We start from the raw sequence: 13,493 nt of genomic DNA on the forward strand, positions 1-13,493 counted from the left end.
AAAAGCTGGATGTTCACCAATATCTGCAATTATTTGTTTTACCAATATCTATTCTAATGTTCCACATTATTTGATAATGCCACTTTACCACACATTTGTCCCATACCTTCAGTATATAAGCTTAGTATATTTTTTCTCCCTAATTTAACAAACTAACAGTGGAAATAACCTTGAGATACTGACTGTGGAAATCGTAATACTTTATAGAAAATAAAAACACGCTTTCCCTTTCTCTTCCAAACACATTTAAAGCAAATTGCTCACATGACCTACTGTAACAGGGCTGTAAATGTTTCAAATGAACCAATAAGAAATTGCAACTTTGTAACAATTTGAATCCCTTTTTAGGAACGAAGCAAGCGATCTACAGTTCTGAAAACGCCCTAAGAGTGTATAAATAGAGTCAATTCCATAATCATTGTCAGACCATGCACCCCTAATGTACATGATATGATCACAACACATGTGAGCGAGAGCATGAGCACTGAGAGGTGCTGCAGTGATTGTTCATGATGGCAGTGACTGTAAAGGCAGAGCTGAATACACAGAGCTCAGGTCTGTCAGCTGGTTGGTGAATGCTGTAGACAACAGCTAGATACTGTCAGTTTGTCTGCTGCTCTTTAACATGGGCTAGTCTTCTCTGTGTGTGTCACATACTCCACACTGCATGTCAGTATTTTTTTCTCCGTTGCAACACCACAGTTTTGTATATGCCTCTTGCGTTCATCGCTATGCCACATTCCATATCCAAAATAAATGAGGAAGCCTGTGGATTGATATCAAAGTTATGATTTATATCAAATGTGCATGTCAAACTTAGTCATTGTTTATTAAAAAGAACAAAAATGAGAAGAAAAAGAGCACTGAGACCTTTAGACACACTTTAGACTGTGTGTGTACCCAAAGATTGCACGTACCTATGGCCATCCAGATGGAGAAACGGATCCATGTGTCTCCGCTGAGCTGAACCATGAGATACACGTTGACAAATATACTCAAGATGGGTAGAAAGGGCAACAGAGGAACCTGAAGCAAAAAATACACACTGATTCAGATATGTGCTTGACTGCACTCTGCTCAGCACTCACTTATGAAATGACCCAGACTAAAAAAGAAATAACACGATTAATGGAGGCTCTTTCGGGTCATATCACTTTGTTTTTCAAGTCAGATAAGGATAGCACACAAAGCGGCCCTCCAAAGAACACAGAGTGCTTGGCAAACACAGATATTTTATACAGGCTATTACCCTAAAACTCAGGGCTGTTCTGGGCAGAATACACATCAAGATAAACACAGCAGCAACGGTTCAACATGCGCCACATTTATTAAAGGGATAGTACGCCTAAAACGAAAATTCTGTCATTACTCACCTTTATGTTATTTCAAACCTTTTATGCAGAATGTCAATGTTTTTTTCCATACAATAAAAGTGAAAGGCAGCAGTTCATACAACTTGTTTACTATATTGCACGTCTTGTGAGGTCATATGATAGTTTTTTGTGCATAAGTGACCAAAATGATGACTACTTATAGTAGCTTGACTGGTCACCATTCCCTTTCATTGTATGGAAAAGAACACATTCTGGCTCTTGTTTTTGTGTTCCATTAAAGAAAATATCTCTTTAAGAGTGTAAACGACCTTTCTAAAGGAAAACTAATTTTGGTTACTGAAAAAATGTGTAACTGTCACAAACAAACTGTTACTTGTATCTACTGGTTGTGGATTTATTCAGCAGGACTCAAATTGACCAAAAGTGACAGCAAAGACATTAATAATGTTAAAAAAGATTTCCATTTCAAATAAATGCTATTCTTTTTAACTTTCTACTCATCAAGGAATCCTAAAAAATGTATCGTGGTTGCAACAAAAAAAAATATTAAGCAGCACAACTGTTTTCAACATCGAACCAAATCAGCATATTAGAATGATTTCTGAAGGATCATGTGACTCTGAAGACTGGAAAAATGGCTGGTGAAAATTCAATTCAGCTTTGAAATCACGGGATTAAATTAAGTTTTAAAATATATAAAAAAAAAATATATAAAAAAAATTATGATTATACTTCACAATATTACTTTTTTTACTTTATCTTTTAAAGAGTATGTTTAGATCAACTTTTGGATTTCAAACCTACATACCATAAAGGAAACTTTCTTCCTCGTCTGAGGTTGTCTGCAAACTAGAAGGATGCACAGGATGAAGATGAACAAAGATGCGACCAAGACCCCCAGGGCCCAAGGCTCCATGGCAATAATGGCCTGTCCGTAGTATGTGTTGAGTGTGCTCACAACACACACAATAAGCACTGCAGGGAAAACAGTCACAGATGAGGATGACCAGTAAAGACATTTAAACCTGTCAAACCAGTCTCCAACTGCTGCAGTACTAACCCATGATGATAACAGATGCATTGACGGCAGTGGAGGTCTGTTCAGTGGGCAGCAGTGGAGGGTTGAGCAGAGAGCGCAGGGTTACACCTCTATCCTTCAGCATGTTCAGATGAGACTCAGACTCTGTCAGCTCAGACTCACCAACATCTTCCTTGCCTTCATTGATCCTAGACTTCTCGAACGCAGCATCTGGCTGATACCTGACACATACAGTACATTTTGTATTAGAATAGCTGCTTATGCCATGACAGAAACATGATTAAAACACTAATACATCTTTTTGTAAAACGTGATAAATGAATCATTAAATGTGACAGTATCATTTAAGCTCTACAGAGACAATCACAAGAAATGTGTCTATATCAAATCTGTCAAATCCTTCAAACACATTATACAGTTGAGAACTGACACAACCACTACATGGCAGATTAGTAATAGTACACACAGCATTGTACCTAGCTGATTAGGGTGAACAGGATTTCACCAAGTACAACATGTTGCTGGATCAACATTCCAATCAAACAATCAGATTTTAGGGACAAGTTTACAGACTTGTTTATGGTTAGGTGCTTCTACATCAGTGTTATCATTTCCCTCTGATTTCAGGTCGAATTTGTGGTTAGGATGAAATTGAAAGCAGGAATGTTGTTCCAGGATCAACTAAATATGTTGATCCATGACCATGTCTTACTTGGCAAAATCACGTTGACCAGTTGATTAGTTCTGCCACTAGTTGGCGCATCATTTAAGATGCATATTAAAGGGATAAAGTTAGTTCACTTTGAAATACATTTTTGGTATGTTTTAGCTTACCTCAAGGGCATCCAAGATGTAGGTGTCTTTGTTTCCGCAGTAGTTTCAATTGTAATATTTTTAGGTCAAACCGTTCTTGTCTGTCAGTCATATAATGCAGGTCTACTGTCACTTCCTCAAAGAGCATGCACAGAGAAGTCCAAATTAAACATGATTTAATGACTCATAAATGTAAGTACACATTGATGGCCTAAGACATGAAACGAGCGGTTTGGTGAGAAAACGAACAGTATTTATATAGTTTTTACCTCTTGTAAACACAGCCACGTCCAAGTGATCTGAGGGCGCCGGCGCTTCGGTCTTTTCCGGCAAGCGCCGGAAATGATCTCTCGCGCGTGTACGTCACTCATACAATTGTTTTATTTATTTATTTATTTAATTGTTTTCTTTTACTACGGTTTAAACATCCCGGATAAGCGCAAATTAGTACCATTTTAATTAGTCGTCTTACCTACAATCTCTGTTCTGTGTAAACAATGAGTGACGTACACGCGCGCCCTCAGATCACTTGGACGTGGCTGTGTTTACAAGAGGTAAAAAGCGATATAAATACTGTTCGTTTTCTCACACAAACTGCTCGTTTCATGTCTTAGGCCATCAATGTGTACTTACATTTACGAATCATTAAATCATGTTTAATGGGCTCTATGCACGGCGGTATTTCCGGTGAAGGTCTAAGGATGCTGTATTACTTCCGCCGATCGTAGAGTCCAATGCTATACCGAGAATTTATATTGGTTTTTATACTCAATTGCTATACTAAAGAAACGTTAGTCACAAAAACAGACAAAACAGACACTCCTCATTTTGTTTATGCTTCTGTGTTTATTATATTAAATAAACATAACTATATATAAAATTACATCTAAACGTATTAAAGTTTCGTTTCAAAGACGAGAGGACAGTCAATTTTTGAAGAATCTGCCATAATCCCGTTTTCCTCGGTTTTCCTCCGCTTTAAATCTCCCCAACCGGAAACGCACGAGCATCCTTGCGTCAAACGCGGAAGTTATGCGTGCATATAGCCCATTTGGACTTCTCTGTGTATGCTCTTTGAGGAAGTGACCGTAGACCTGCATTAAATGACTGACAGACAAGAACGGTTTGACCTAAAAATATCAAAATTGAAACTACAGCGGAAACAAAGACACCTACATCTTGGATGCCCTTGAGGTAAGCTAAAACATACCAAAAATGTATTTCAAAGTGAACTATCCCTTTAATATTAACAAATTTTGGCCAAGACCATATAAATTCTTGAAATGAATAATTTGAAAATGAATGTTTACTAACCTGAGGATAAGAACACAAGCAGCCACTAATGAGTACGCCAGCAAAGTTCCAATAGACATCATGTCCACCAGCGCTTTCAAGTCAAACAGAAAAGCCATGATAGCTGTTGATATGAAACAATAGCTGATCAGGTGGAGTTTAAAAATAATACATCAAATGCATGCTTTTTATATCACAAACCATACTTGCATAAATGAAATGGTTTACATACATTGGCTTAAACTATGTAGATACTTAAGTCACACATTTCATGGCATAACAATCTATTGTAAATATCTCTATTTTCTCAGAAATAATTTAAATTCTCTTAGCAATTTTTGCAATTGCTTGCAAAGCGAACATACAGAAAGTGAACAGTATATCTACTGTTTTGTATTGCATAATTTAAAACTATGCAAACTTTTTTTTGCCAAAAGTGTGTTGTATGCTATTCAAATAAATCTGTTTCATATTACATTGATATTTAATCCAATATCATTCATACATTTATATAAGTGTGGCTTGGTTGTCAAAAATGCATAAATACACCAACAGAGCATGCACAGTTTATTATTTCATTGGTATTCCTTTAATAAATTAAATCTTCCTATTTTGAAAAGCCTGATTCCAAAATAATCCAAGTGTCATCATCAATGACTTTAAACTCAGGATGCAATAGCATTGGTATCCTCTTATCAAATCTACACCAGATGTGCCCTATGACTTCATATACAGCTGCTCAGACTTCCCTCACAGTAAGAAGGCAGTGTACTAACAAACATACAGTGCTACGGTATGGGCTTAATATGTGCAATGTGCAGGGGGCTCCAAAAATCAAATCTACCCTGCGTCCTCATCCCCCGACTAAGCTTCCCCTCTGCTTTTTCATTCCTTAGAAGTCCTCGGAATCCATAAGCATGGCTGACCCCATGCTAGCATCAAAGTGCTGTATTAACACACTGTAGGGGAAGTACTAAGAATCTCTCTCTGCAGCTTTCATCAGAAATCTGCACCTGACACATATACATATATGCTGGTGTACATCTACATACGATATATACCAACAAAGCAATGGTAATTTCCTTTCTTTTTCCAGCAAACTTCATCAAGCGCTCTACATATCACTTTTGCATGCAATAAATAACATTTACAGAGATTTTAACTACGTACTGTATATATTTACAGATTTTTATCACCAACACCAACACCACAGCGAAAGCTATGGAAGCTTGTTTCTGCCACAGAAATAAAAAAAATAAAAAAAATTATTGCGACTTTTTATCTCATAATTGCGAGTTAACATCTCTCAATTTTGACTTATTTACTCAGAATTGTGAGATATAAACTTGCAATTGCAAGTTATAAAGTCATAATTGTGTGATATAAACTCGCAATTGCGAGTTATGCGTGATATAACTGACTTTCTCAGAACTGTGAGATACTCGCAATTGTTATAAAGTCACATTTTTTTCTCCGAATTGTGAGTTTATATCACAATTCTGTCTTTATAATTCGCAATTGAGTGTTATAAAAACAGTATTACGAAATATAAACTTACAATTCTGAGAAAAAAACTTCTACTATATCTCGCAATTCTGACTTTATAACATGCAATTGTGACTTTATATCATGCAATTCTTACTTTATAACTCGCAATTGCAAGTTTATATCACCTACTTCTGACTTTTTTTCCCACAATTCAGAAAAAAAAATTGAAAAAAATTAATCCCGCAATTGCGAGAGAGAAAAAGTCGCAATAACCTTTTTTATTTTTTATTCTTTGGCGGAAATAAGCTTCCATAGAAAGCATGCTTCCATTAACAGGGTAATTAAGCAGGCACCTCCACCAGGCTGACACAAACAGGACAGCAGGCCATGCCAGGCCTACCTCGATCTTAGCTTACCCGCGGTAGTGCCCGCTGCCATAGTGGCAGCCACTGGCGACTGACGCTTACTCACTTTGGAAAGAAATCTGAATAGCACGCCATCTCTTGCCATGGCAAACAGAATGCGGGGAAGAGGGAACAAAGAACCCAACAGGCTAAAAACAAAAAAGGAGTCATGGTTCAGATACCTGCAACTCTGGAAGGAAAATAACACATTAACCAACACCGGCAAGTGTGAAGGAGCAAATATTTACTGGAAATTTATATTCACTAAATGAACTGCCTTTACTTTATTCCATTACTTATTAATTTCCTTGATTTCTCCAGGCCTGAAATTTACAGTCTTTAAAAGAAATCTTGACATTTCCAGGTTGTTTGTGACTGTTGGAACCCTGTAACAGATGAATTTGATGCATGTTCCTAAAGAATAATTTTGTGTATTGCGCAATTCCACTCTTTTTCACATTTGCCTGGTGGATCACATTGGCAGTTTGCATAGCAATCGTGCCTCCATCTCTCACCTGCAACTACACCTGAAGACATTGTAGCAATAAGAGGGGTCTTCGTCTTAGGATTGATTTGGGCTAACACTTTGAAAAGCACCCCATCCTGTGCCATAGCATAGATTACACGCGGCATTGGGAAAATGGAGCCCAGCAGACTGCATGTGAGGCAAACACATCAGCAGAAGCAAAGTGTCAATTAATCACATGCTGCAGATCTGATCCCAAACACTTCAATGCTGTGTACTATTACAGGCGTCCACAAATAATGTTTTTTTATTTTAAAGTCAACATGAAATCAAAATTAACACCGTTTACTTTCTTAACACATTTCTGGTCTTCTTATTCATGATGGATGAATGTATGTTATTCCACAGAAAACTAAATTGTTGTTTCGACTGACATCACCGGCCTTTTACGTTTTTAACTCCTGCCCTCCAATCGCAGGATATATAACAAAATGCTGTTTCATGTTGACTAGGATATAAAAAATTTGACAACACATCATTGCATAGCACTTAGCAAATGAAGCAAATGGGACCAGACGTGCAGTTAAATCATATTATTATTTTTTTCCTGGGAGTACTGCACATGGCCTATATAGGATATGGTATCCTAATATTTTATTCAATTAATGCCACAAGTATTCAAAAGAAAAGTAGTTCTAATCAAAATGATTGGTCTTGGGTAATAATTTACCCAATTTTGGTCTTTTATAGCAATAGAGTGCAACAGTCGGGTTCTGGAAGTCAAAACTCCATTCATTTTCTCCATAGGGAAATTGATTTTTAACGATAACTTATAAACCTTTAAAAACAACCTTACTGTGAGCTACGAGGTTGTTAATAATGGCATTGGCTTCAGTTGAAGACGTAAAAGCCTGCATTATTTCAAATGCCACCAATCAAGCAAACCATGCCAAAATATCTCGTTAGCAATGAGCTCATTGAAGTAATTAATTACAAGCTGTCAAAATAATGATTACAATATATAGAAATTTAGCATTGGTGCATGTTGATTCAGAGTTTGCGTCATCTGAAGTCCTTGTAGGAGATGGAGTCATCTCTTCACAGAGATTCAATGAGACTCATTTCAACATTTTGAAATGAGTAGTTTTATATTTCTCCATCTTTCTTAATTTGATTATGCTGTTTGCAATGCTTCATGGGATTGTAGTTCTTTCTATAACTAAAGCACACAGTCTTGTACCTTTGTAATTTTGTCAGAATACTTTCTTTGATTCAAATCAAAGTTTGTAACATTATGATTCACTTCGTAGCTGGTTGGCTTGCTTCATGACTTAAAATGCATTAACAAAGACTTTTTAAAATCCCTATGGGACAACTGAATGGGGGAAAAAACTTCCGGAACCAACGCTGCTGGAAGCACTGTTGCACTCCATAGGTTCAAGATAAGAGGTTGTATACTTTACCAATCACATACCAGGATGTTTTTAAACATAATTAATATTAATATTAGAGAAAATCTAATAATCATTGCATAAATGCTGTGGAGTGTAATTCGTGCAGCTTTAGGGAGCCTTGCTAAATGCCCAACAATAGCCCTTACTGATTTATGTCACCAGGAAAAAACAGAAACTCATTCCACATGACAATTTTGTTCTGAAAGAGAGCACGTTAAAACCTGTATCATATAAAAGCTAATAATAATACAGTATAATGTGATTAATTAAATGCTATGTATAATTATTTACATATGGCTCTCTTTCAAACAAACCACCATCAAAAAGTCATTAGGGATGCAAAGCATATGAGCAATCCACCAGAATCCCAACTAAGAACTCCATAAAAATGAATTAGGAAAGTGTTGTGTTTAACCGAATGACAAACAAATGACAAAATGAATAAATGCACTTTTATGCAAGTATTCACAATGTTTGATATGAGCATGCTATCTCAATATACCGTCTTGTGAGATGACTTGGCCAGCAGAACAACATTATGGGAGCAAAGAAAGATGTTTACCTGGTTGAGAGAGCACAGAGCGATCCTGCCGCTACTACATATTTCGCAGGCCCCCAGCCCACATATTCAAAAGCCAAAGGTAGAGGACTCCTCTCATCCAGCAGGTAGTAGGGCATCATGAGGGTGAGTGCCGCTGACACTCCAAAGTAGGCAAGGAAGCAGACCAGCAGGGAAACAACTATACCGATGGGAATGGCCCTCTGGGGATTCTTCACCTCCTCACCTGGTCAGAATCACAAATATCAACACACTTGGAACTCAAGATCAGATTGGAGGACTGGAAATAACTGTGCATAAGTGACTGAGTACCTGTGGTTGCAATGCAGTCAAATCCCACAAAGGCGTAAAAGCATGTGGCCGCACCAGCAAGTGTCCCGCTAAAGCCATAAGGCAAAAAGCCCCCTACCCCGTAATCGCTGGTGACATTAGCAGTGTGTGAGAGATTCCTGTAAGGAGATTGAAGTGTATTTTCACATTTGAATGGTTATGATCATAATTCACACATCAGGCTCGCATAATTCATCAACATATGAAAGAAGAGAAGGAATAAGAAAGAGAAATTCTTCACCTTCTGACAATGGTGACGTTTATGAGAGATTCTTCTGAAATATTCCAATTGAGCGCGTCTCCTTTGACGAATCCAGAGATGATAACAAAGATCAGCACAAGCACATTTACAGCTGTGAAAATTTTGTTGACCCAAGCTGATTCTTTCACCCCAAAGGAGAGAAGACCTGTGAAAAAAAGATTTACAGTGACAGACATGAAACTGCATGTGAAAGTCAGAAATTATTTATGTAATCATTTGTTTAAATGTTTTTCTAATAGTACTTAACTTAAATGATGTAAGACGTACAAACATCTATTCATTTAGCAGAGGCTTTTATGCAAAGTGGCTAACAAATGAGGAATCTAACCATTGTTGGGTGTAATGCATTACTAAGTAATTAATTACTGTAATATAATTTTTTCCTTGAAAAAGTAAAGTAAGGGATTACTCTTTATTTTTCTGTGATTTGATTAGTTACTTCTGATGTAATTGCATTAAATAGACTAGAACTATTCTATATAAAATAATAGTGGATTTAACATCAACATTTAACCTCTAATGTTAAAATGTATGTTTTTAATGTAACCATCTCCCTCTGTCACCGTCCCACAGGTGGGACGTTTGCCATTATATTTTTAAAACAATAATATCTTAGTGAAAACCTTAAGTAATATTGACAAACTATATATCATTTGAAAGCTTACAATCTCTAGTTTCCATATTTGGTGATTGATTTTCAAAATAAATTACAGAGGAGCCGTAATTTATCAATTTGCAACAAGAATATTTGCATACTCCAAAGGCCAATGTTCAGACCTTTATTTTGAAATAGCAATGAACATGAAAAATCATGAATAAAATAGTAGAAACCTAGTTTGTTTTCATACCAAGAGTTCAAAAGATAGCATCCATTCAATTATTTTAGAAAAAAAAGTCTGAAAATGTTTTAAATATAAAGAAAAAAATAATAAATTCACCATTTGTGATGTGGCAGCGAGCTATGACGCACATGCGTGTTCTTTGTATGTGTTTATTAGAGGTTGAATTCATATCAAAATCTGCCAAACTTCCCATACTACTTCTGAATAGGATCTCTACTTCATATATTGTATGAAAATTGTGGAAATAATGGTTCATATCACTCAAAACACATATGGAAATGGAGGCGCCCTTATATGGGCAGTAATGGAGTCTGGTTGTGACCTAGTGAAAAAGTTTGGTACTGCGCCCAAACAAAATCTTACTGAAAGCTCATTTTTTGAGATATCAACCTAAAATTTGAAACACAACTAGTTCAGATTTTTGGCTTTGATTTTTCTGCAGTTTTAGAGTAGCCCAGGTTTTGAAAATATATATTTTATATAAAATATGAATACATTTTTTTTTACATTGTACATTTCCATAAACTCAAACTTCTATTACATTTTTTCTGTTTCACTTTCTTAATTTATTTAACTTCTACATAAATCTGCCAAATGTCTTCTTTAAAACAAGACCAATCTTATGTCTATATTCCAAAGCATTCTTGAATTACAACCATTTATGTTCGAAATGTGCATTTTCATGTCTATTCAAAAAAGGGGGGTGACAGTTAACAGGTTAAATACTATGGTCAGTTCAAAAAATAATTTATGCAATTTTATATTATTTATTTGAAAGAATTAAAAGAGCAGTTTCATGTCTATCCTTGTGTTTAACTGTTCGAGCGTGATATGGGATTTAGAAAGTAATCAGTAATAAGTAATGCAATACTTTTAAAAGACAGTAATTAGTACCGTAATCTAATTACACAGTTGAAGATGTAATTAGTAGCTAGTAATTAATTACTTTTTTTAGAGTAACTTACCCAACACTGAATACAACTAGCTAGTACATGCACTTTTACAAGTTGATTGTACTGAAATGTGTGTTGGCAGTGCCTGTACACAACCATCATAAAATGATAAAAATCCATCCAGTGTTTTTGTTTTAATCTCCTTATATGTTTTCCCCTGCCTCAAATTGAGCCGTTCGATTTTGTGACGTCACACGCTCGGAAGCCCCTCCCATGATTGTTGATTGACAGCATCGTTTCAACACAGACCCGCCCTCGCTCGTGAGCCAGCTGTCAATCATAGTCTGCGCGGACCGGCGCGGTCATTGTTGATATGCTGGAGCACTGTCTATGAGCAGAATGGCGTCAAAGCGATTGTGGTGTTCTGTTCTTGGGTGTAATAATGAACACCGCAGTCATTTTAATGTTCCTAAATCCGAACCGCCGAAGACGCAGTGGCTGAGTTTGTTTTCGAAGGGAATATTCCCCACGAGCAACGTCAATGCTTTCATGTTTGCGCGAATCATTTCTCACTGCTTTATAAACGAGGGTCAGTATGAGCTGGTTTTGCTAAGAAGCTGCTCATGAAAAAAGGATCGGTACCAGCTATTCGTGTTCCTGCTGAACCTCTAGAACAACTGAAGTGAGTGTAACGTTTTATTAAACTTTATATTAATATTTATATTAATCTTTGCAAATCGCTAGCTGCACTGCACGATTCATAATGAATGCGTCTAAGGTTTAGACTTAGGGTACATTACGGCATGTTTTCTATGTATGATGTTCTGAATATAATTCATAATCCCACGTTTATACTGAACAACGCGTTATGGTTATTGTGTTACAAACGGTGTACACACAGAACCGAGAGGCGGGGTGAGCAAAGCTCATTATCATTTAAGGTCATATGCACTGAAACGGCGTGCTGAAAACAGAGCTGTTTTTGACCAAGTAAAATAAGTAATACTAATGAGAATTTTTAATTAAAGTATATTACAAACTTTTAATTTAGACCCTAAAGAATCATACTAGCTTGTACAAAAATGGCATTATATGACCCCTTTAAGAAGGCAATAACACAGAATAGTGCATGCTAGAACAAGGAAGAATATAAGATTTTTTTTAAGATGAATGAAGTGAATGAATTTACTAACAGTTTTTTGTTTTGTTTTACCTGACAGGAGTAAGATCAGGCAGACAGCAAAGAAATCAGGGTACTCTGCCAGGCCAGGCAAATTCATTTTGAAGTACAATTTGCAGAACTTTTCAATGTGGCCCCCAATAAGCTCATCAAACGTCCCACTCCAGGCACGTGCCACACTAGAGGTCCCTGTGCCAACCAAATATCAGTTTATGTTTGAAAAATATCATTTCATTTGCTATATTATTGCTTTAAAATATGACTAATCCATAATTACCAATGACGTATGACAGAATGAGGTTCCATCCTGTAATGAAGGCCCAGAGCTCCCCCACGGTCACATAGCTGTACAGATAGGCCGAGCCCGTCTTGGGTACCCGCGCACCAAACTCAGCATAACACAGGCCGGCCATCACAGATGCTAGAGCTGCGATGAGGAAGGACACCACAATACTGGGGCCAGAATTGCCTTTGGCCACCTCCCCAGCGAGCACATAGACACCGGCCCCCAGTGTACTTCCCACCCCTAGGGCTATGAGATCGACAGTGGAGAGGCAGCGGCACAGCTTGGACTCCTCCAGACAGTCCTGGTCCACATTCTTCCTCCTCACCAGGGAGCGGCAAAATGTGAGGCAATGTTCCAGCATTCTTCCTGTTAGCACAAACGGTCAAGAGAATATTTGTCAAATAAATAAATCAAGTACACTAACTATGTATATTTGTTTTTTATTGTTGAGTATGTGCCAAAAGAAAGATTTCTGAAGATGATTTCTTTTCTTTACTATATTTTACATAGTCAAATCATACAGAAAAGATCATGTCATGACTAACACTGCACAGAAGAAATGCACAAAGTAAAGATTCGATTCTGCAAGATCAGTATTGGGAACCAAAGTGGAGCTGAGGCATGCAAAATGACAACTGTATTATTCAATAACACGTTCAGCCTTTGTTCTCACATGCACATGTCTGCAGTTTAAGCAGCCGGTTTTAGTATTGGCCAATGTAGAATAATGCATAAGCCTTGGGCATTATTGCATAATAGTGGGATAAAGTGCTTTCATTTCATTCCATAGGCGTAGGTATTTGGCACATCGCTTATTGGCCAGTGTGCTTTTTTGCAATTAAAGCGTTAA

The 13,493-nt window shown here is 36.9% G+C and overlaps 1 protein-coding gene across 2 annotated transcripts; it reads right to left on the reverse strand.

Annotated features, from left to right (window-relative positions):
* Positions 1–412: 412 nt before the first annotated feature.
* slc7a2 (solute carrier family 7 member 2) lies at positions 413–13,055 on the reverse strand. 2 transcript variants are annotated; one of them, XM_056236250.1, is made up of 11 exons: positions 12,635–13,055; positions 12,391–12,546; positions 9,422–9,587; positions 9,163–9,299; positions 8,854–9,076; positions 6,887–7,026; positions 4,501–4,603; positions 2,395–2,594; positions 2,143–2,309; positions 918–1,026; positions 413–766 (listed from the first exon to the last, which is right to left on the reverse strand). In XM_056236250.1, the coding sequence occupies exons 1-11, from the start codon at positions 13,002–13,004 to the stop codon at positions 621–623; spliced, it is 1,917 nt and encodes a 638-aa protein (XP_056092225.1). In that variant the 5' UTR covers positions 13,005–13,055; the 3' UTR covers positions 413–620. The 2 variants fall into 2 exon arrangements, with proteins under 2 accessions (XP_056092225.1, XP_056092226.1); XM_056236251.1 differs by lacking the exon at positions 6,887–7,026 and adding an exon at positions 6,384–6,520 and having other exon boundaries at positions 12,635–13,054.
* Between the last annotated feature and the right edge of the window lie 438 nt (positions 13,056–13,493).

The sequence above is a fragment of the Rhinichthys klamathensis genome, unplaced genomic scaffold (assembly GCF_029890125.1).
Source record: "Rhinichthys klamathensis goyatoka isolate OS25496 unplaced genomic scaffold, OSU_Roscu_1.1 h1tg000442l_1, whole genome shotgun sequence".
In the NCBI taxonomy this organism is placed as follows: domain Eukaryota; kingdom Metazoa; phylum Chordata; class Actinopteri; order Cypriniformes; family Leuciscidae; genus Rhinichthys; species Rhinichthys klamathensis.

What these genes read in the sequence shown, in the direction of transcription:
- slc7a2 (XM_056236250.1), bottom strand. Translation starts at nt 13,004, where the DNA reads ATGCTGGAACATTGCCTCACATTTTGCCGCTCCCTGGTGAGGAGGAAG. An exon ending in CATTCTGTCATACGTCATTG is followed by an intron (nt 12,547 to 12,634) that starts GTAATTATGGAT and finishes TGGTTGGCACAG; the next exon opens with GGACCTCTAGTGTGGCACGT. An exon ending in GCTTGTGTTCTTATCCTCAG is followed by an intron (nt 2,595 to 4,500) that starts GTTAGTAAACAT and finishes TGTATGTGTCAG; the next exon opens with GTATCAGCCAGATGCTGCGT.